Source organism: Ambystoma mexicanum, chromosome 1p (genome assembly GCF_040938575.1).
Source record: "Ambystoma mexicanum isolate Mex_15411 chromosome 1p, UKY_AmexF1_1, whole genome shotgun sequence".
NCBI classification, from domain to species: domain Eukaryota; kingdom Metazoa; phylum Chordata; class Amphibia; order Caudata; family Ambystomatidae; genus Ambystoma; species Ambystoma mexicanum.
The window spans coordinates 1,185,373,056-1,185,396,293 of record NC_090921.1 but is presented as its reverse complement, the minus strand read 5'-3'; the positions used below and the strand labels follow the sequence as shown (position 1 = coordinate 1,185,396,293).

Sequence of the window (23,238 nt, the reverse complement as noted above, 5' to 3'; positions counted from 1 at the left end):
GATGCCTGTGGTGACGTGCATAATGTGTGATTGTTCCACTGGGCGGCCTCTATTGGTAGCGACCTCTCCCGGCCCCTGGGGAACCCCTGCCTGAACTCCGCAGGTTCCTGCCCGATCTGCGGACGGGGCTGCTTGGGGTCGAACTGGCAGCAGAGGAGGTACTTGACTGTTCACGAGGACGCATGTCCCTCATGGTTTGAACGAGCTCCGAGAGCACGTGCCGCACCGCGGCGAGTTCTGCACAGATATCCTTGGTGGAGGATTGTATGGCTGCCTTCACAGTATCTGGACATTGGTGCATTTCCACCCTTGCACCTCCACATTTGGCCACATGCTGAGTCAGGAATGAGGATAGTTGATGTTGGCGTGTGACGATTTGGTCCAGCGACTCTTGGTTTTTTTGGGCAATGGATATTGCCAGTGGGGTGTCGATAGTGCTGCTCCCCTCCTGCACATCTTCCACTGGGCATGGAATGGCTGGCCATGACTCATCAGGGGATTGCCCCTGTGTGCCATCATCATGCTGGCTGCATGGGGACAGGTAGGGGGAATGAGGGTGGGCAGTGGGGGGACATACTACAACATCAGCATACTTCACATCACTATCCGAGCTTGCTGCAATGGCAGCAGTCTCCCCAATCGTGCTGCTTCCTGCAGACACAGTCCCTTCAGTGGGCACCAGTTGATGGATGTCTGTTGCTGGTGGTACAGTGGTGCTTGCCTTGGTGATTATCAGTGCCCTGGCCTGTGTTGTGCCCGCAGACTTTGGCTGCTGTGGGAGTTTGTTTTGTACAGCAGAGGTGGAGGGTTGGTGTGGTGGTACTTCGGGCCTGGCCTTCTTGGCAGGTGTGGTGCCAGTGTCTTCATCGCCAGGGTCTGAATGAGAGCCTGTGGTGGAGCAAAGGAGGGAAAGTGTTATTGGTGGGTCTGCGGACATTGAGCAGGCATTGTGATGACTGCCATCATTTTGATAACTAGATGGTGCACATTGGAGGCAGTGACATACAGGTTGTCTCCCTTTTGGGTGGAAGAAGCATGGGTGCCTACAGTAAGGGTGTGCATACTGCATGTGTACAGGGTGGAAGTTACAAATGCCTGTAGGCAGTCTTCTGCTGATGTGTTGCATTAACCCTATTAGGCAACATTGCGCTTCACATGATTCAGGACTTCAGTAAGTTTGGCATGGCTTGATTTAAGGCACCTACCTGCGTCACCTGATGTCGGGGCTCCTCTCTCCATTTCTCCAACCCCCTCAATGCTCTCGATGTCAATGGTTGTGGCACATATCTCCTCCCACGGCTGCAATTGTATTGGTGACTCTGCTCCTCCACCAGTTGCCATGGCCAGGTTTCTGTTAGCAGACAGTACACTCCTTACGCGGAGCCGCAGATTGTCCCACCTTTTCCGGCACTGTCTTGTGTTGCGGGGTGTTGTGCCAACTGCACTGACCCGCTGTGCTTCTATGGCCCATATGGCCTTCTTCCGTGCTATCGCCGGTCTGGTCATCTCTGTTGAGAATACGACATCGGCGTTTTCCTGTAGGGTTTCGGCCAACATGTTGAGCTCCTCCCTACTGAAGTGCTCCTGCCGCAGCCGATCGCAACTTTTTTTAAACAACTTTCGGCATTCTGACGATGGGTGGATGTAGGTGAAGGTATGTGGCGAGTCGGGAGGTTAGATGTCCACTGGTTGCGGAGGATGGCAATGGATTGTGTTTTTAAAGATGGCCGCCGTGCTCTTTCCCGTGCCGTTGCGATGACGCAACTTCCGGATCCGCTTATTTACGTTCACCGCTAATAGCTGTCACCGCTATTTGTGGTGATCGGTAATATCGGTGGGAGGAGTGGCGGTAGTGCACCTTGCACGGCATACGGTGCCGGTAGGTGCCGTTTTGGGACGTTACCGGCATGGCGCTGATTACATTACCGGCATGGTGCAATGCACGTGCCCGAGAGGTCGTAATGTACCGCTTTTAAGGGTTTCTGGCCAGCACGACACGTTAGTTGTGCCATGCCAGTAATGTCCATTACTTACCGCCAGGGTCGTAATGAGACCCAATGTGTACACAATTCGGAAATGCAGTAATATCAAGTAGAATGCTACTTGTGGGAAACACTGTTTGTGCTGTGAAACCATACATTCCAATTTGTACAGTATGGCAATGGCACAAGTTGTACAAATACAGAAATACACTTCTTCACTATGTACCCCGTTTCTCCATTTCCAGGCCACCGTTTCTCCATTTCCAGGCCACATACAAATTATGTGTCTGCATGGGTGTCTGCATATTGGGCTACAAAATTAAACAGGAGTTTGCAAACATAAGCATTACTTGGCCTACTGCCTCCCTCAGCACAAAGGCCAGTGAAAATCATGTTGCATAGTTTGCATTTGTCCCTCCACAACCAACTGCAATAATATCGTCAGGATGGAGCGTCACCAAAGTCGCATACAAACAAACGAAAAACAATGACTTCATTGTAAATACTGCATACGTGTAATTACCCACATCATTCACTATAGACATAACTGCCACTGGACTCTGCTTTCCATTAACTCTCAGGCAATATATGTGCAATTCTCCTACAAAGCATATACTGTGGCTGGTACAACACGCACCCATAAGCTCATGCTCTGTAGTTAGGTCAACAAATGTACTGTATTGCACAGCCTGTGCATCCACTTCATACCCAGAAAGCTTGTTGCGCAATCTTGTGTCCTCCACAGTTCCAAATATCAGATGTCCATGTGCAAAAGGGGCGTATGTTACATGTAAAACCCTGCAAGTGTCGCAATGACAGCCAACCTTTGCAGGTGTGTGCATGTGAGTAGGGGAATACATTTCAACCAGGGTCAGGGATATCATTTGTAGTGGTGGCTCTTAAAAGAGCAATTTTCTTTTTTTTATTTTCTTTTTTTATTTGATTTAGTTGAAATAAATCAACCTTTCAAATACAAGTATAAAATACATATACATACACAACTTTATAAAATTTTACACAAGTAATAAAATAATAAAGTTAAATACCAAAAAAAGGAACATACAAGATTATTAATCCTAGTCTTTGTCTTTAGACACCATTTTAAAACAAGCAGTGACAAAATGAACCATAGGAAAACCTCAGAGGTTGTCGATTAGAAGAAAAGTTCTGGAATGGTGACAGCCATTATTGAATCTCTAATTTTAGGCTTGAAAGAAAGTTTACAGTAGCAATCTGAAATGGTAAATACCCAGAGCCTAGAATTAGAGACCAGGTCAAGTCATAAGTGGCGAGACGTAAATAATTAGTGTCGCGCAAAATGAATTTCTCGCATAGAACGTAGAACTGTGCATTCTGTGATGAGGTGCATCAAGGTCTCTCGAGTGTCCCTCGAATCGCAAAAGCGGCAATAATTACTCAGCAGTCTCCTTTTGACTTGTAACTCTCTGGTGACCCACAGATTGAATCGTAATCTTAAAATATTTTTCCGATATTTGGGAGATGGACAGCGAATTAAGTAGGTTGGTAATGTTCGCATTTTTTTATGTGGAAATCGAAATTCATCAGCATCTTGATATACCAGACATACAGTTCTAGTAAAAATCCAGTCTGTGATATATATTTTCAGTTCTGCTTTGTCTGGATTTTGCAGTAGTAGATCTAATGATATATCCGCCAGGATGAGCACACAATAGACACTCGATAAACAATTTGACGTTGATAAACAACGGTTTTGATGAGAAAATGTATGATGAAACATGTTTCAATAGAACTTGAGATGTTGTTGACAGCAAACATTTTCTAAAAAAGGAACATTTGCGCCAATTGAAAATTGCCTGTACTGAGACTAAAACAAGTTTGTATCTTATCCAGGCAACTGGGATGCAATTCGGGAGATGTAGTATTCAGCGCCAATATTTTGCTTCCCATTTTGCCAATCCAAAAATGCCATGCTGGCAAGATCGAGAATTTACCGTATTTATACATTAGAATAGTGGCTTGTGATATGAATGATGTTAACCTTGATTCCAGCCTCATTAAATGGCCTGTTGGATGAATTAAATTCTCAAAGACAATGCCGAGATAATTTTCTTTTAAACAGCTGACACCGTAACTCTTTTTGCAGGCTTTTAAATTTGTATTTAGTTGTTGCATGGTGCCTCACATTCCAACAGTAGCATCTTCAGTGCAGCCTGTCGATCGGAAAATCAGATGTCATTGCCGCTGGACAACAATGTATTGCCATTTACATTGAGACACTGGACATATCGCTAACCAATGTTGTCATTGTCACAGTACATCCCAGCAGCATGCAGAAAGTTACACATGCTTTTGTTGATAAGACGCCTTCCCACCTCTGGCTGCCAACAGCATTCATTGGAATACTTATAAGCTGGATGTGGTGGTATACTTGGGAAAAGCACCTTTGCAGTGGGAAACATGTGCTGCACTTATTTCATCATCTTTTTCAGTTGACGGTACACACTTGCACAAGCTATGGAACCCACAAGCAAAGCTCCAAGTGCACTACCACAACATGTACAGTACCTAAAGTGGTCACTCGTCCACATTCTGCAAGCAAATGGTCGGATCTACGGACCGGGACACCGCACCACAAAGCCTCCACTTCGTCCAAATTCAAATTGCCATTAAGTCCTCTTTCCAAGGCATACTGGAGAAATTGTGCCACAAAGCGATCCCCCACTATAATAACTGTCCGTCTCCCCATCTCCGCCAGCCGCACGACACAAACTAATGAAAGAAAATATGTCCGCCCTTTCGTGTGACACACTCTCTAATCGCCTGATTGAACCATTGCAACAATCGCTTTCCCATTGGGCAGTATGTACAGAAGCGCACAATTTAGCATGTGCACCTTGCTAAGTATCGTGAGAGCAGTGCCTCAGTGAATCATGAACAGTCCTTCTTCCCTTTCCAATATCCTCTTCCCAGCACACCCTTATTAAGTATTGTGAGAGAGGGTTTTCGGTGAATGGAGTAATATGGAGGGAGATGGGAGGATGGTATAGTTTCTAAGACGTAACACAGATAGCATGTACACAATATGATGTACCAATGTCACAGTGACAGAACACACAGTGACTGGGGACAGAACAAGAGGTGCGTACACAGACTTCCAGGCACTGTTGAGATTTGAAAATGCTTATTTGACAGAAACGAGTGAATGGTTAATGTAACCATAGAGATTTATGTACGTCTTTGAATAGAATATCCAGGGGTGAGGGTTTGGGAGAAATGTGAATGTTAGCATGTGCCACACTTAGACAAAATTCTTAGCCTTAGCTTGCATCACATCTAGATATAAATGTGAATGTTGGCATGTGCCACACTTAAACAGAATTCTTAGCCTTAGCTTGCATCACATCCAGGCAGGATTATAAATGTTAGCATGTGCCACACTTAGACGGAATTCTTAGCCTTAGCTTGCATCACATCTAGATAGAAATGTAAATGTTGGCATGTGCCACACTTAGACGAAATTCTTAGCCTTAGCTTGCATCACATCTAGATAGAAATGTGAATGTTAGCATGTGCCACATTTAGACGGGATTCTTGGCCTTAGACTTCATCACTTCTAGATAGAAATGTGAATATTGGCATGTGCCTCACTTGGATGGAGTTTTTAAGATTGGCCTCCATCGCATCTATACAAAACGTGAATGTTAGAACACTTAAATGAAACTGTGAATGATGACAAGTGCAACACTGGAATGGAATTGTGATCACTGGCCTGTCTCACATCTAGACAGAATATTGAAAGTTAGCAAGCACCACAGTCCGACGTAATAGTGAATGATAGTAGGCATCACACCTAAACATAATTGCAAGGACAGCAATGCCAACCAAACCACTAACAATTTCATCTTTCTGCATACTCCTCTCAAACTCTAACCAAACACAACCACAAGCCTAACACGTAGCAAATCACACAATCTTCACTACACAGCAACAACAAAGCAAACCGCACATAGACTTGCACAACAGTACACAACGACTATCGACCATATAACACCCCAAGCTCAGCCAACGGACCCACCGGGCTGAGGCTGCCAACAGCACATCACTGCTATCTAGCACTTTTCCAGCTCATTCCCACTAACCCACCTCCCTTCTCCACCCCGCCGCTCCCTCTTTCAGAGCCACCAGAGCGCCAGGGGACCACTCCGGTGGTGATAGTGTGCGGTACAAATATCCTTTTACATTAACATTAACGTTATGGTATTAGGGTATGTTTGTGTGTCCATAGCATAGTAACTTAGCAGTACACAGTGCACATTCGCCCTGAGATACATGAGCAGGGGGGGTCAGATTGCACCACCCCCACTCAAGGTAGATTTGTTTCCAGTCTAACAATCTAGAACCCTCACAATCAAAGAACCACTTCATGTCTACACTTATCCTTGCACTTGCCAGCTCAGGCTGTAGGTGGAAGCTTTCTATTTTGTATTGTTCGTATGTTCTGCACTCTGCCCTCCCCTTCCCATTCACTTGCACACTCTCAATGTGAGCTGGCTACACAAATTGCACAAGATACCATAGCTCATCCTATTATAGATTGCACACACTGCATGCGTAACAACATGATGTCTGCCACGTACCTTCTGCACTCCACAATATTGTCTTCCCATTATTATACATGCACTACAAATGTCAGAAAAGTAATCCTACCAAAAGCAACAAGGAATATATATCATGAACGGTAAGCAACTGCATGCAGTGAGTGCACACAAGCAGGGTGCATGCCCCTTACCTTGCACACTGCCACCATAGCATCCTACCTTTAACTGAATAAACATATCTTATGTCAGTGTTTCGGTACACATTACACCCAACAGCCACATTGCTCATTGACTTAGCCTGTACAGTGTCAATGCTCTACCTGCCTTTGTAAAAACAGACGGATGTGCCACATGTACTCAGCACAATTGTGCAGAATCTGCGGCAGTACCGTGCAGCAGAGTGGAAGGGGTTCACTGGTTGTTGGGGGGGGCTGTAACACAGGGGTGGGGATTGCTTCTTGAGTATTGTCTCTAAAAACATTGTTCTTTTTTTGTGATTTTTTTTAATTTTGTCATGTTTATGTTATGCATTCATACATTTTTCTGTTTGTTTTCCTCTCTTTTGATCACTGTCTATTTGCTGCTCCTCCTGACATTTTTCTCAATCGAAGATGAACCCTTATCTTACATGTCTACAGAATTCTCTCCAACGCTTCGTGCAGACTGGCAAACACAACAGCATTGCCAATTGAAGTCAAAAAATGCCATTTCCTGGAAACCACTGGAAATCTTTCTGGTTATTAATGCTTTCATAGTCAGCGCAGAAAATCCCAGCCCTGCACATAAAGTAGCACATGGTACTGTTAATCCAGCATCTTGTGACCTCTGCCTGTGGTCAACATGCACCGGCCTGCTCCCATTTTCCTCTCGGTGTCATCGAGGAGAAAATCACCTTTGCAGTAGGAAATAGTTGCATCACAGCTGTCATTAACTTCTGTCAGTTAGCAAGCAAACGTGAGCATGGCATGTTCCCCAAAAGTAGCCCTCCGAAATGCACTACCACCTCATCTGCAGTACCAACAGAGGCAAACCTTTTGCAAAGCAGATCCATGCACACAAAACCCCACTCGTAAAGTGTGCCCCAAAAAGCCTGCACTCCTTCCAACTGAAAGTCAGTATCGAAGCCTCTTTCTACAGCATATTTGTGTAGATCATGCACAAAAGTATCACCGACTATAAGCATGCACCATCTGTCCATCCCTGCCAACCTCACAGCATGCAATTTTCGGTCAATTTGGCATTGCCCCTTCCGGCGAACCACACCCTTCAATTCTCATTGGAAAATCCCCACGCTTCCATTCGCGAAGGCTCCATTATCACAAGGCCATGATGTGGCACTTGCACTTGGCCAGGTATAGCTAGGGTCACGCCCCAATAAAGCAGACCCAATAGTTGTATCCTTTGAACTGCTGGAAATTGCAACAAGCATTACTGCCGTCAACGTCCTACAGTCATAGCTTTCTGACTGCATGGCCTATAGCCTATGGCCTTTGGCCATTGACCCAACAGTATACATCGTCAGCACTCTGAGTGAAGTTGCTGTAAAAAGGTCGCGGCAGAAGCTATCGGGCCGACACTTCTCACCTCTCCAGTTATCTGCAAATTGATGTTGTACGCACGTAAACTGCTGGCACTCCTCTCTGTCTTCTTTCACTTACCTACATATGTCACATGAAACACTTCTGAATCCCCCACTAGTTATCTCCTTCCTTGCCACTAACACATGCCGTACAGTACATTTTCCAGACCTTTCCTGATACACCATGGCAGCGTTTCCTAAAAATGTTGACGCACATCAAGCTTCCCTCCAGCCAACCACCGGACGTGTCCAACATTCCCCGACATCACGCCGTACCGCGCACCAGTGACACATCGGTCTGCAGAGCGAACAGGGATATCACACATTTTTTGGGATGTACATTTCAGTACTTTGCAACAAAAGTACTGATCCGATATACACCAAACACACAAAAGCCCGTTTTCTGGCACAGGCTCTCACTCCTGCTGCAAATTTGGTGAAAATCCATCCAGCCGTTCGGGCTGTAGCCGTGTGCAAAGTTTTTCCCCATCAGTCTATGAGAAAAAAATGTGGGACTGTAGGATTGTTTAGCGTGTTTTGGGAGCACAGAGCAAAGCACCACTGCACAGGATCAATGTATAGCATGTTTTTGAAGTGCAGCACCACTGCATGGGTTTGGTGCATTGCTATAAGGTGGTACAGCAAGGCATGTGTTGCAAGTGTAACATGAACATGTATATGAAAACAGGCTATGCAGTCAAAACGATTTATACATATAAAATGCAAATAATTTTTTTTTCACAGTTAAAAGCATATATTTTTTTTACCTGAAATTCCTCTGTTGCAGGAGACAGATTTGAGGATTAATGAACTAACCTCATTAACAAAAAACTAACATGCTAACTCATTAATAAAATAATGTGTTCTCCAGTGCAAAATGGATGGAAAAGACAGGCTCTGAAAGTCATTTTAAACGCACATATAGATTTTTTTTTTCTTTTTGCTGCTCTGTGCTGCTCTGTCCACAGTATTTGCAGGAAGCAAAGACTCGAATAGCAGGAAATCAGTTTTGTTACAGTTGCTTACTGTAAAAGATTTCTATTGTGTGCAGGAGGAGGATAGAACATGAGGGATTCTTATTGGACAAGCATCATATTAGAGGCTGTAACCAAGTTTTCTTGTAGAATCTGGGGGAAGGAGAGAGGCAGAATACATTTTAGACAGATCGTAGAAAGACCTGACCGGTAGCTGTGGAGTTCCTGATTGAAAAAGCAGATCCCAGCTGCACTGCTGCAGAGACTGGGGATCCCAGACAATAATCCCCGGTTTGAGTAACGGCTGATGCCTGTTCTCACTGGGGGTGCTTGAAGAGGGAATTGCCACATCCAGAAGGCGACAAGCCGAAGAATTTCACATGCTGAACAGATTAGGTAATTATACATTGCAAAGTACGGGGGCAGTGTGCGTGAATGCAAAACTTTTCAGTCAGTGTAGAAAAAAGAAGTCCAGTGTCTTATCAACAGGTTTAATGTTGCGACTGCTCTCGTCGCCCTCTTCTCATTTTGTTACAGATAATGTTGACTGTGCTATTTCATTTATTTCTGTAAAAAGAGTAAGATCGTGTTTAAATGCAACTTTTATAATACACAAAAATATCTGAAAGCAGACGGGTGTTTTATTTTCTCTTTCCTTTGTGCATTTACCATTACAGTGCTGATGGGGAGATGTTTAGACAGTGCAATTGTCATTTTTAAGGTAGCTAAAAATAAGACTTGGCTGCAGCTGTGTGCACGATTTCATTCAGTATGAGCAATTATAAATAACTGTGTGTGTGAAATAGCCTGCTGAAGGTCAATGAGTCAGCAGAAATAGAGACCCAGGACATAGTTCACTTTTGTATATAAAATAGTGAGTGTACCACATGTTAGCTCGCTGTTGTAAATAATTCTGTGAAAACTGCCCATGGTGGCACACTAAAAATGAAAATGTGGTATTTCTGAAATGTAGGCCTGAGGTCTCTCTAGTGATCGCACGAACAATCTAAACAAAAATAAGGGGTTCTGGATATTGGGGCCACAAATAAAACAAAGGAATTATGCTCACCAAAAATACCACCAACCACGCATACCAACAACGCATACCAACCACGCATAACAACCGCGCATACCAACAAATGTATACCATCTAAATATGTCTGTGTACTGAAATAATGCATATCCACTGTATTATTATTATACATAACCCAATCTGAATACAAGGAGTGATTGTTGCTAAATTATTTTTTCGGCGGTAAGAAAATACCGCCAGGCCCCAAATCTACACAAAATACCCAACATATTTATGGTGCGTTGCAGGCCGGGAAAGTGATCATAGAGCACCTACCGGGCGTGGCAAGTGTGTCTCACACTGCCATCTGTACATTAGAGGGAACCCATTTCATAATAGCAGTGTCCCACTAAAAACGAATTTCAGAATGTCTCAAATGGAAGCCACATTCCCATAGCTAGTGCAATATTTAGAGGCAAAGTTGTTTGCACATGGGACGTGGTCATCGAACAATGCCACAGAATGGCACGACAGGATTCATGGTGAAGTGCAGAAAGAAAAACTAGACAGTATTTTTGCAGCAGGCAGCATAATTCAGGTCTGCCTTCAGAGATTATTAAATGCAGCTGACAAACATGCAGAAAAAGACTGTTTAATACGGCTATGTGCCAAAATATGGTTTATTTTTAATAGGTCCCTGCGAATGCAAGAAAATGATACCCAGCTAATTAACAGGTTAAAGACTGACTTAGATGGGGCAAGTAAATAAGAGGAGATGCTAAGAACAGAATTAGAAGGATGTCAGAAAGACATGCAATTAAAATGCAGAGATTTTGATATTCGGTTGTCCAAAAGCAAGAAACAGTTTCAAGACAGTGAGCAAGAATTGGTACACTTAAAAGCCTTAGTGGATCACATTAGACAGGATAAAAATGAGATTGTTTCAGAAATGCAGATTTTACAAAAAGAACATTTTGAAAAAAAGTGATCTCCAAGGTGCAGAGCAAGAAATGGTTAAAATGATTCAAGAAAAAGACAAGAGAAACAAAGAATTCAATGAATGCCAAATGCAAATGTGCGACATGCAGGAGGTAATAAATAAAATGAGTGATGAAAACAACTATCTGCAAAATGAAGCACGCAGGCTCCTTAAAAAGTGCAAAGACTTAGAACAACAAATGTGCATTCCCAGGTCCCAGGAGAGGCGGCAGGGTACTACATTCAATGGAGTGGAGGTGAATTCTAGTTCTGCCCAAAGAGCTAGTGCTCCAGTAACTGGGCCGGTGACTGAACTTGGTTGCAGCGTCCTTGGGGGATTTGATACTCCCATTGGGGGCAGCCACCAATCCCATACACCTGGAACCAGGATTGCAACAAGTAGCCCCATAAACAGAATGAAATCTATTAAAGCTCTGATCAAACTATTTAAAAAAGGAGGGGAATGCTGCATTGAGGATCACTTAGAAGTGGTTCATGACATTTTTAAAGCACTCCAAATACCTAAGGAACAGTACAGACAATATTTTCATTTAACTTTAGATGCTCCGACGGCCAGCATCATAAGGGGATTAAATGAACAGCAGAATATGACATGGGTGGAGTTTGAAAAAAAAATTAGGCGTCATTTTTCTCCTTTTCAGTCATTGCAGGAGGCAAAGAAAGTCGCTTACACAATCACTGCTGGGCCTAACACATCCCCTCGCCAATTTTTACAGGACTTAAAAAGGGCATTTTCCCGCTTTGATGTATCTTTTGACCCCAATTACAATGGGTTTAAAACTGCCTACTTTTATGGGCTACAGAAAGACATCATATCACAATTGTTCCGTGAATTTGACCGTGACAAGTCCCTTGAATGGATTGTACATCAAAGGACAAAACTATATGAGGTACTCTTTTCTCATGGTAGAGAAAGTTATAAAATGAAAGATATTAGACCTAAATCTAAAGAACCCTCAGCCACAGTGATGGAAATCAAGTCAGCCAAAATGTCCCTTGAGTCTGCTCAAAGTCCAGGTAAAAATAATGTGACACCTGAACAAAGGGTTAATCAACAAAGGTCATCACACTCTGCACCAATGTTTCAATCACATGATCCTAGTAATAGGGAGAACTACATCAGTCCTAGGTATTTAGGAGATAGGCCCCGGGCAGGATATGGGCCTGATATGTCAGGTATGAACTATAATCAGAGACAACATCAAGATCAAAGAAATTATGGTCCCTACCAGACATTGGGGACACAGAGCAGATTTGATCCCAACACCATGATATATGGTAATCAGGATAGACCCCGATATGTGGATCGATTTGCTGATAATCGGAATTAACATAGGGGTCAGTACCCACAACATGAGAGACAGGACATGAGACAAAACATTAATTACACTCCATGTCAGTACAATGATTCCCCACCAGGGGACTACAACCAAAGGATGGGTGCACCTCTCTCCCCTCCACAAATGAATCAAGAGTTCAGGAACCATCCCAATAGAAATCACTCACCTGAGAGGTATCAGAACAGATCCAATCAGGGGGAAAACAACCAATATCGACCTAGGGCACAGAAAGAGGATTCTAGAGAGATGGAAAGGTTCCAGTGCCTCGAGGCCCAAGTGAAAATGTTAGCTGAGCAAATAGGGAAGCTCTATACAGCACAAAAACAACCATCCAAAGAGGGGGCTGATGGCCATAGCAGTGACCGGGGGCTTCTTCTGAAAAGTGACTAAGTACTCATGATACCTACAGCGCCGAAAAGACAGATTGCTCTGATGTAATTTTGCATAATGACTCTGAGATGTCTAATGATTTAAAACTGAAAATGCCAGTAAATGAACATGTAACAGAAAGTGCAAATAATTCTAAAAAAGAGGTACGGTTTAACCTAGAGCTAAATCAAACATTGAAGGTTTGTGCAAATGAAAAAGAAACACCTGAAATTCCAAAAGAACAAAGGGACAGATTTAAGAAAAATGACTCATGCATGGGGAATACCAGTGAACGGGAAGTAAGTGGGGATGCTATAGCTCCTTCGCTGGACAGTCAAAACGGTGAACAAACAGACATAAAAAGGAAATACTCAAAAGGAGGGTACAAATCAATCACCTGAAGAATTCTTTGAGCCACATATTTTTGAAGAGGCTGAAAGGGCTGGTACCACACTAAATGATCACAAATGCACAGAATTAAACAATGACAAATTACTAAATGATGTTGTTACACATGTTCAGTTGGAAGGTTGTAATGTGGTCCCTGATGATACCCAGATGGATGGACGAACAGTGTCCACACTCCAAAAAACCTCTGAACATGGAGAAATGAATAAAGTCTCTCGCGCAGAAATGGGTAAAAAGGAGGGAAAAATGTCTTTCCATTTACCAATGTGCTTAGCCAAAAGTGAAAAAGGCCTGAGAAAGGTGAGTCCTGAAATCAGTAAGAATTCACACTTCTTATGTGTATTAGAGGAAGTTGAGGACAGGTATTATGCTCCCATCACTGTAGAAGAAAAATGCCAAACATTCGCAATGATTGACACTGGCGCACAAGCCACAATTATGTCCAAGGAGCTGGTAAAGAGTATCAATGAAGGGAGACCCCCACAGAATCAGATCACAGTGAAGGAAAATCAAGGCCCAGTGCATAACTTTAATGGGGAGGAGGTGCCCATCCTAGGTGTAACGGAGGTCGACATAAAAATAGGAAAGCACAGAATGAAACAAGAGGTATTGATCACATCTATTTGTGAAATTCCATTTCTGATGGGGTCAGATTGCCTGAAAAGATTGTCTCCTCTCATAGATGGGGTGAATGGAGTGCTGTGGTCCTTAACCAAAAAACCATTGAGACCTAAGAAACTAAAATCACAAAACAGCAACATAAATGAATGTCACACCGTTGCCAAAACAAATGATGCTGTGGAGATATATCTCCAGAATAGTTGCATACCGAGTGTCACTGTTATATTAATGTGTCAAGACAAAATGCAGAGCGACAATGAAAGACTACCTGTACAAATATACTTGGACCCAAGGAAAAATTGGCAGACTGCCATAGATGAGCACACATTACGTTTTTATTTAAAAGAGAAAACATTCAAACAGATTATTGCTCCTAAAACAGATTCAGAAAAACACATTACCACTCTTGCTCAAATACACATGGAAGATGAGCAACCATGGGTTCATGTTGGTATAAATGACGGTTTTAAAACAATAAAAGCCACTTTAGCGCTTGAACAGGAAAGGAGTTTCATTAATGAGAAATTATTGCACAAAATAATGGAGAGGGAGGAGATCCCGAAATTTAGAATTAAAAACCAATATGTTTCTGGGTTGGACAGTCCAGACTTTGAAAACCGAATTGCAGGCAGATGCATGCTTAAAATTAGCATTGGGCAGAAAACAATTTACCATAATGTATGGATAGTGAGTGGAGCACAAAATGATTTTTACATGGGCAATGACATCATGCACAGAATATGTATGGTGTTAGATTTCCTTAATCAAAAAATATGGTCACGCCTAGGTGGGCCTGCACCTGAATTTGAAGTCAAAAGAAGGGCTTATCATTGTGCACAACTGGTTCCTCATGCAATCGAATTACAAATGAGGAAAGATACTATTATTCCTGCATTTACAAAACAGTTTGCAATAACACTGAAATGCAAAAATGGACAGCAGATTAATGACTCTGATGCATTTGTATGCCTGAATGAATCCATAAAACAGCAAGGCCTGGATTATGAATACATTCCATTGGTAGATATTGGTGAAGGGTCTGTAAGAATTATGGTAAATAATAAGGGTTGTCAGATATTCATTTAGAGGAAAACTCCCCATTAGGAATGGCCATACACAAATCACATTATACTGCAGATCTAAATAACATGGTGATTGGAAATATCCCTGAAAGGTATGTAGATGCCAAGGGTGAGTTACCAGAATACCTGGACTCTCAGCCCAAAGGAATATTTAAAATTCATTCTGTGTACCCTTATGATTCAAATGAGACAGTGTGCTGCCATCAAGAGGATTGCATAACATTTAATTTAAATGAAAATTAAACAGAAAATCAGCCCATTGAAGTGGAAGCTGATATGCCAAAATATTTAAAAGTGGCAGCTTTACAAAAAGACACAGCCACACAGTTAGAGGAAAGCGCCGGGATTCCCTTACCAGAAGATTTTCCAGAATTTTCCAAAATGGTAGAAGAGCAGATTTTATCAGCGGATGCATGTGACAGCGATGAGGATAGAAACAATCTGAGGGAGATATTTATGGAGTTTAAGGATGTATTTGCAAAAGATGCTTATGATTACGGTTTAACTGATTTACATGTGGCCACACTACCAGAAGGGTGTAGCAGAAGTCCAGTATTTGTACACCAGTATAGACTACCGCTGGCATGTTTAGAATTATTAGCAGAGATTATAAAACATTTAGAAGCTCGGGGAATCATCAGGCCCATTCATAGCACATCCAATACACCTATTTTAGGTGTGTTAAAGACAAATGGTCAATAGCGGCTATGTGCAGACTTGAGGGAGTTAAATAAAAGAGTACCAGTATCTAGATGGCCACTGCCATTCATTGGTCAGGGCCTAGCTCAGGTACATGGTTCAAAAGTGTTTACCACATTAGATCTCACCTCTGGATATTGGTGCGTGCCATTGGCAGAGGAGATACAGAATTTATTTTCCTTTACATTTGACAGGACTCAATACGCATGGGTTAGAACTCTGTTCGGGTACGTTAATAGTGGGAGTGAATTTGGCATATTTTTGAGAAAGGCCATGCCAGATGCAGCGGAAAGAGGATCCATATTTTCTGTGGATGATGTCCTAATAAAATACGAAAGCCTGAAAAGCCATTTTGATGAAATAAGACATGTGCTTGGTCAATTGCAGAAAGCAGGCGCCAAAGTATCTTTACAAAAAGCGCAATGATGCAAGAAAAAAGTAAACTTTCTAGGCCATGAAGTGACTGAACATGGGCTAAATCCACAAAAGAAGAAAATAGAGGCCATACAAAAACTAAAGGACCCTAAAAATGTGAAAGGGGTAAAAAGTTTATTAGGGATGACAGGCTATAATAGAAAGTTCATTGAAAATTATGCTGAAATCACTCAACCATTGACTAAACTGCTTAAACTGAATACACCCTGGATATGGGAAAAAGAGCAGTCTGAGGCAGTGGCTAAATTGAAGGAATATCTTATAAAGGCACCATGTTTAGCATATCCCATAAAGGGTAGGGATTTCTTTATAGAAATAGGTTTCTCTGAACAATGTATGTCAGCAGTGTTATCAAAAAAACACGATTTGAATCACAAAACCATTGCCTATTCAAGTAAGGCATTTTCCCAAGTTGAAATGATATTCAATGAATGTGAAAAGGCCCTATTAACCACTGTGTGGGCGCTACAACATTTCTGCCCTATTGTTCAGGGAGAAAAGGTGATTATTGAAACAAATCATCAACCTTTGCAGTTTTTAGAGAGTAAAAGAATTAGGCCAGGTAATCTAGCGCAGTCCAGAATCACTTCATGGACGCTGGCATTACAAGGTTTTCCTGTAAAAGTGAGATATGGACAAAATAACAAGAGCCCAATTGCTCAAGGGTTAGCTGACTTACATGTCTGTGCAGCTGAACAAGTATCAAACGAAATGGAAGTGGAACCTAGTTTGCAGGAATTTGAACAATCACCACACAAAGCTTTTGATGAAAAAACATGCAAGGATTTGCCAACTGTATATGTGGATTTTTGTGCTTATCACATTGAAAATGACAGTAATAAACAATTATTGTCAGGAATAGGGAACGTCTGGTTGAAATGTGAAGGCGTCCCGAGTATAGGGATGAGGATTGGAGCTAGAAGCAGTCAAGTGGTGGAATTGGCGGCCATTTATAAAGTAATTGCTACTGCAGTTGATAATAAATTCAGTGAAATTGTCTTGGTGACTGATTCTGACTATGCACAAAATAGCTTTGTGGAGTATTTACCTGGCTGGAAAGCGAGAGGCATGATTACATACAACAAAAAGCCACTTAAACATGGAAAAATGATACAAGCCATAAACAAATTGGTGTCAGAGAATGATTTGACAATATACTGGAGAAAAATTTGTGGGCATTTAAAAACACCCGGAGAGGATAAGGAGGGAAATGATAAGGCAGACCACCTGGCTAAAATTGGGGCTGTGATGGGAGAATTGCTACCAATTGAACATTTACTGGGTGAAATACAAATTGATGCAGTAACATGTTCTAAAGCACCAAAGAAGTTAGATCAACCAGTGGTACAGTGGGGTCATGATACGCCAGACCAAGATTTGATTGAGGCACAAAAGAATGATCGAATTTTGGGAATCTATTATAATCATTTGATAGATCCTGAACAAAACCCTTTAACAGAAAATGATTTTATGGGAAAAGAAGAGTTGAGGGTACTATTAAAGAATAAAAAATGAATTAGACTGCAGGATGGACTCATGATTAGAGAGTCCATAACAGGACAAATACAGTGGGTGGTACCCCTTTCATTCAGAGGGCTAATGCCACACCATGCACATGATGCCATAACTGCAGGCCACAGAGGTTCACAAAAAACATTGGAAATACTAAAAGATTATGCTTACTGGCCACATATGTCCCAAGATGTGGAATTATATACTAGAGGATGTCTAGTATGCGCCCAATTTAAACCTGCTTCACCAATGCATAGAGCCCCATTGATGAAAAGAGGCCTAACTCTTCCATGGTCAGATTTGCAAATAGACTATATAGGCACTTTAAAAAGGTCGATCAGAGGAAACCGTTATATTTTAAGTGTTATATGTTTGATGTCGAAGTGGATTGAATGTATTCCTGCACCAGATTGTAGTGCGCAAACAACAGCCACATTGCTGGTGAACCATGTGTTCTCAAGGTTTGGGTTGCCACAAAAAATTGAGTCAGACAGAGGAAGTCATTTCACAAGTGCTCTGATGAGTAAGGTATGGCAAATACTGGGTGTGAAAAGGAAACTACATATGGCATATTGGGCAGCGTCCTCAGGTGGAGTTAAACGGAGCAATAGGTCTGTTGTGGACATGTTAAAGAAATTTGTGGCAGAAGCAGCTGGGATTTACGTTTACCGTTGGTTTTGATGGCAATCAGATCAACTCCTGCCAAAGCAACAGGTATTAGCCCACATGAGGTCTTAACATGTAGGAAAATGGTGTTACCACAACACCTGCTATACAGAACACATGGACAGACAGTTGTGAGTGCATCCACAGTTCATGAGTACATTGATGAACTGAGGAAGCATTTGCAACATGCATTTGCTTTTGTGCAGAGAAATCTGGAAAGGGCTGCTGACAGCGCCAAGACATACTACGATAAAAGAACATCAGTGAGTAGTGTAGGGGATCAGGTGTATAAGTTTCATTTTGGAAAAAGTAAACAGAAAAATTCTAAATTTCTAGCAGCCTGGCAGGGGCCATTTCGAATTATAGATAAGGTCTCTCCTGTAGTTTATACAATTTTGAAGAATGAAGGTGAAACAATAATAGAGCAGTTTGTCCATGTAAACCAAATCAAGCCATGTCATCCAAGACATGAGATAAAAAATCTGGAGCGTGTAGAAACAGATAAAGTCCCTTGAACACAAAAAGGTAAAATAAATGGGTACAGTCAGGAGGCAGTGACAGAGAAGTTAAATACAGATGGTTGATTATAATGGCACATAAACACTGTAATATATGTAAATATATATAATATGAAAAAGAAGCTGACGTTTATGGAGTCGGTGTGCAGAATGAAAATACATTAAATATTTGTTGTTTTTATGTATGCTTGTGCTCTATAACCTGTCTTTAATTTCAGAAGGCGAGAGAAAAAGGGCAAAATGTTTTAAAAAGCATGTTTTATTTTTGGCAAAAGGGTGAAGTTTGTATTGTGCTTTATACTTAATATGTTTCTTTTCTATTTGATTTAGAATATTAACATATTTGTACCGGAGGTCACGGGAGACGATGGGGTCCTGGAGTCCCCTGTATGAAGATCGAATGGTGCCTGCCTCCGGGCGGAGGTGAAGACAAAGTAACCGGAATGCCAAAGAAAAGATGACTTCTATAGAAAAGGATCCAAGAATTCCAAGATGAAAGAGAACCCGAATGAACCAAAAGAGGCAGACAAGTGTCCTGGCATATGGAGTTCCACGTATTTATTATTTTAATTAATTGTTTTAATCTGTTATGTTAATTATTTGTTTTAGTTAGTTGTTTTATTTTATTGTTTTCAATTGACTTCAAATATAAAATTGAAACACTGAACTATGAACACTTCCATTGGGAAGGCAAATGTAGAACATTTTAAAAGAACTGATAGACTCAGAAGAATTTTAATACATGTTGAGCAGTGGTTTTCAACTTTTTCATTTATGCACGTGAATATTCATTGTATGGGATTGCTACACTTTGGAAAAAAGAAGCAAATCGTTTTTTTTCCAATTGGCTTGGATCATAGCCAAGTTAAAAAATAAAAAGGAGGGGATATGTAGGATTGTTTAGCGTGTTTTGGGAGCACAGAGCACAGCACCACTGCACAGGATCAATGTATAGCATGTTTTTGAAGTGCAGCACCACTGCATGGGTTTGGTGCATTGCTATAAGGTGGTACAGCAAGGCATGTGTTCCCAGTGTAACATGGACATGTAAATGAAAACAGGCTATGCAGTCAAAAACGATTTATACATATAAAATGCAAATAATTTTTTTTCACAGTTAAAAGCATATATTTTTTTTACCTGAAATTCCTCTGTTGCAGGAGGCACATTTGAGGATTAATGAACTAACCTCATTAACAAAAAACTAACATGCTAACTCATCAATAAAATAATGTGTTCTCCAGTGCAAAATGGATGGAAAAGACAGGCTCTGACAGTCATTTTAAACGCGCATCCAGTTTTTTTTTTTTTTTTTGCTGCTCTGTGCTGCTGTGTCCACAGTATTTGCAGGAAGCAAAGACTCGAATAGCAGGAAATCAGTTTTGTTACAGTTGCTTACTGTAAAACATTTCTATTGTGTGCAGGAGGAGGATAGAACATGAGGGATTCTTATTGGACAAGCATCATATTAGAGGCTGTAACCAAGTTTTCTTGTAGAATCTGGGGGAAGGAGAGAGGCAGAATACATTTTAGACGGATCGGAGAAAGACCTGACCGCTAGCTGTGGAGTTCCTGATTGAAAAAGCAGATCCCAGCTGCACTGCTGCAGAGACTGGGGATCCCAGACAATAATCCCCGGTTTGAGTAACGGCTGATGCCTGTTCTCACTGGGGGTGCTTGAAGAGGGAATTGCCACATCCAGAAGGCGACCAGCTGAAGAATTTCTCATGCTGAACAGATTAGGCAATTATACATTGCAAAGTACTGGGTCAAGGTGCGTGAATGCAAAACTATTCAGTCAGTGTAGAAGAAAGAATTCCAGTGTCTTATCAACAGGTTTAATGTTGCGACTGCTCTCGTCGCCCTCTTCTCATTTTGTTACAGATAATGTTGACTGTGCTATTTCATTTATTTCTGTAAAAAGAGTAAGATCGTGTTTAAATGCAACTTTTATAATACACAAAAATATCTGAAAGCAGACGGGTAGTGTGTTTTATTTTCTCTTTCCTTTGTGCATTTACCATTACAGTGCTGATGATGTGGGGAGATGTTTAGACAGTGCAATTGTCATTTTTAAGGTAGCTAAAAATAAGACTTGGCTGCAGCTGTGTGCACGATTTCATTCAGTATGAGCAATTATAAATAACTGTGTGAGTGAAATAGCCTGCTGAAGGTAAATGAGTCAGCAGAAATAGTGACCCGGGACATAGTTCACTGTTGCATATAAAATAGTGAGTGTACCACATGTTAGCTCGCTGTTGTAAATAATTCAGTGAGAATTGCCAATGGTGGCACACTAAAAATGAAAATGTGGTATTTCTGAAATGTAGGCCTGAGGTCTCTCTAGTGATCACACGAACAATCTAAACAAAAATAAGGGGTTCTGGATATTGGGGCCACAAATAATACAAAGGAATTATGCTCAACATAAATACCACCAACCACGCATAACAACCACCCATACCAACCACGCATACCAACAAATGTATACCATCTAAATATGTCTGTGTACTGAAATAATGCATATCCACTGTTTTATTATTATACATAACCCAATCTGAATACAAGGAGTGATTGTTGCTAAATCATTTTTTCGGCGGTAAGAAAATACCGCCAGGCCCCAAATCTACACAAAATACCCAACAGGACCCACCGATAACTTTCGCCCAACCACGCACGAAACCTCACCCAACTTGGCGAAAAGAATTCAGAGCTGGCCATATACAAAGTTTGATAAGGATTCCTCCAGGGGGAGCGAAGTTATAAGCTGCTGAACAAGTGTTCTTCCTATGAGTTTAGCAGCCCCTGTAATATAGTTGGTCTGGAAATGGAGAAAAAGTGGGGGAATTTTAAATAAAACATTCAAATTAAAAGGAAGAAGAGAAAATGGGGCAAGGGTGTGGGTATGACAACAACGAGTATGGGAGTACCAAAAACAACATGAATGTGCTTGTCCATAATGAAATTAATGTATTTTACTCATTTTTCAGGCAATTGTGAAATGGACAGTTCATACAATTGAAATACTGCCATAGAAGACTATGGTGAAAGGGAATGACTATGCTGAAGATCTAGCATAAAGGATAAGTCAAAGGAGTATGTTGAACGAGAGGGACTATGACAATGTAGAGAGACTAGGATGAAGGGAAGGAAGAACATCAAAGGACTATGACAAATGAAATGGGATAATGGAACAGGACCAAGAACTAGCACCAAGAGTGAAGGTAGGTGATAAAGGGGAATGGCGAAAGAGAAAACTGATGTGGACAGAGGGCTAGGATGAAGAAAAGGGACTAGTGCAAATGACAATGATGAAGGAGAAGGACTCATCTAAAGGAATATGATAATATAGTAGTACTATACCAGAGGACCAACATGAAGTTGAAGGACAGTAACAAAGACATATGAGAAATGGAATGGATTAGGATGTACAAAATGGATTAAGACAAAGGGCAATAGTGAAGTAGGAGGACTAAGAAAAAGGACTTTTAGAAGTGAAAGGTAGTATGTTGATGTAGGATGTCTATGGCAAATGTCTGTGGCAAAGGAGAAGGTCTAAGATAAAGGACTATGAAAACAAGAAGGGCAAGGACAAATGAAATTGTTTACAACAAAAGACTGGGACTAAGTCAAAGGACTATGATGAAGGAGGAGGACCATGACAGAGGATTATAATGAAGACCTTTGAACATTAGAACATGTATGCATGTTTCCTGACACTAGCCTGAGGACTTTCCATAGCGACTGTACATATATATGGTTGATATGGAAAGGTAAGTAAAAATGGGAAAAATAGGAAAACAATACAAAAGGTGTAAAATAGGGAATAGCGGGAGTTGAGGTAGGGTGAAGGCTATGGTGAGTCCAGGAGCTCAAATAGCCTATTACGAAAACAGGAATAATGCTGTTAAAAAGGGCATTCAAGCATTTCACTTATTTTTCAGGGAACTGAAAAAAAATTGAAAATTCACACTTCTGAAATACAACCCCAAAAGGACTATGTTGAAGGAGAATGACTATGGTGAATGACTATAGCGATGGAGAACGGTTGTGAGGGAGTTTGTTTAGGGACTATGATGAAGGAGAGGGACTAGGAGAAGGATCTAGGCTAAGATGAAGGAATCTGATGAAGGGGAGGGAGTATGGCAAGGATTGGGATGGAACAGCAAGACCTAGGCTAGAAAGCTGATGGTGAGGGATGCACTCCCTTAGTCTAGCTCAAACAGCTAGAAGACATTTATCAAGCCTAAATGCACTGTTCATTTGTGTTATACAATAAAGAATTACTGCTTTTAAACAAACTGTATTCCAGGTCTTACCAATGTGCCAAAGGATTCTAGACTGTGCAGAAGGACTATGATTGTTCATGCTGAAGACGAGGGACTATGACTTGAGGACATTCTGTGATGAACAAGAAGGTCTATGATAAAGAAGGATTATGATGAGGGACTGTGATGAAGGA

General features: G+C 41.5%; 1 protein-coding gene across 1 annotated transcript in view; it reads right to left on the bottom strand.

The window, feature by feature from the left end:
- Positions 1–23,238, bottom strand: part of LOC138533009 (IgGFc-binding protein-like) — a 330,908-nt gene that overhangs the window by 93,700 nt on the left and 213,970 nt on the right. Inside the window, exons 11-12 of the mRNA XM_069641116.1 lie at positions 2,209–2,293; positions 578–888 (exon numbers count right to left, since the gene is read on the bottom strand). Coding sequence (XP_069497217.1) covers positions 578–888; positions 2,209–2,293 — 396 coding nt within the window. The remainder of the gene's footprint in view (positions 1–577; positions 889–2,208; positions 2,294–23,238) is intronic.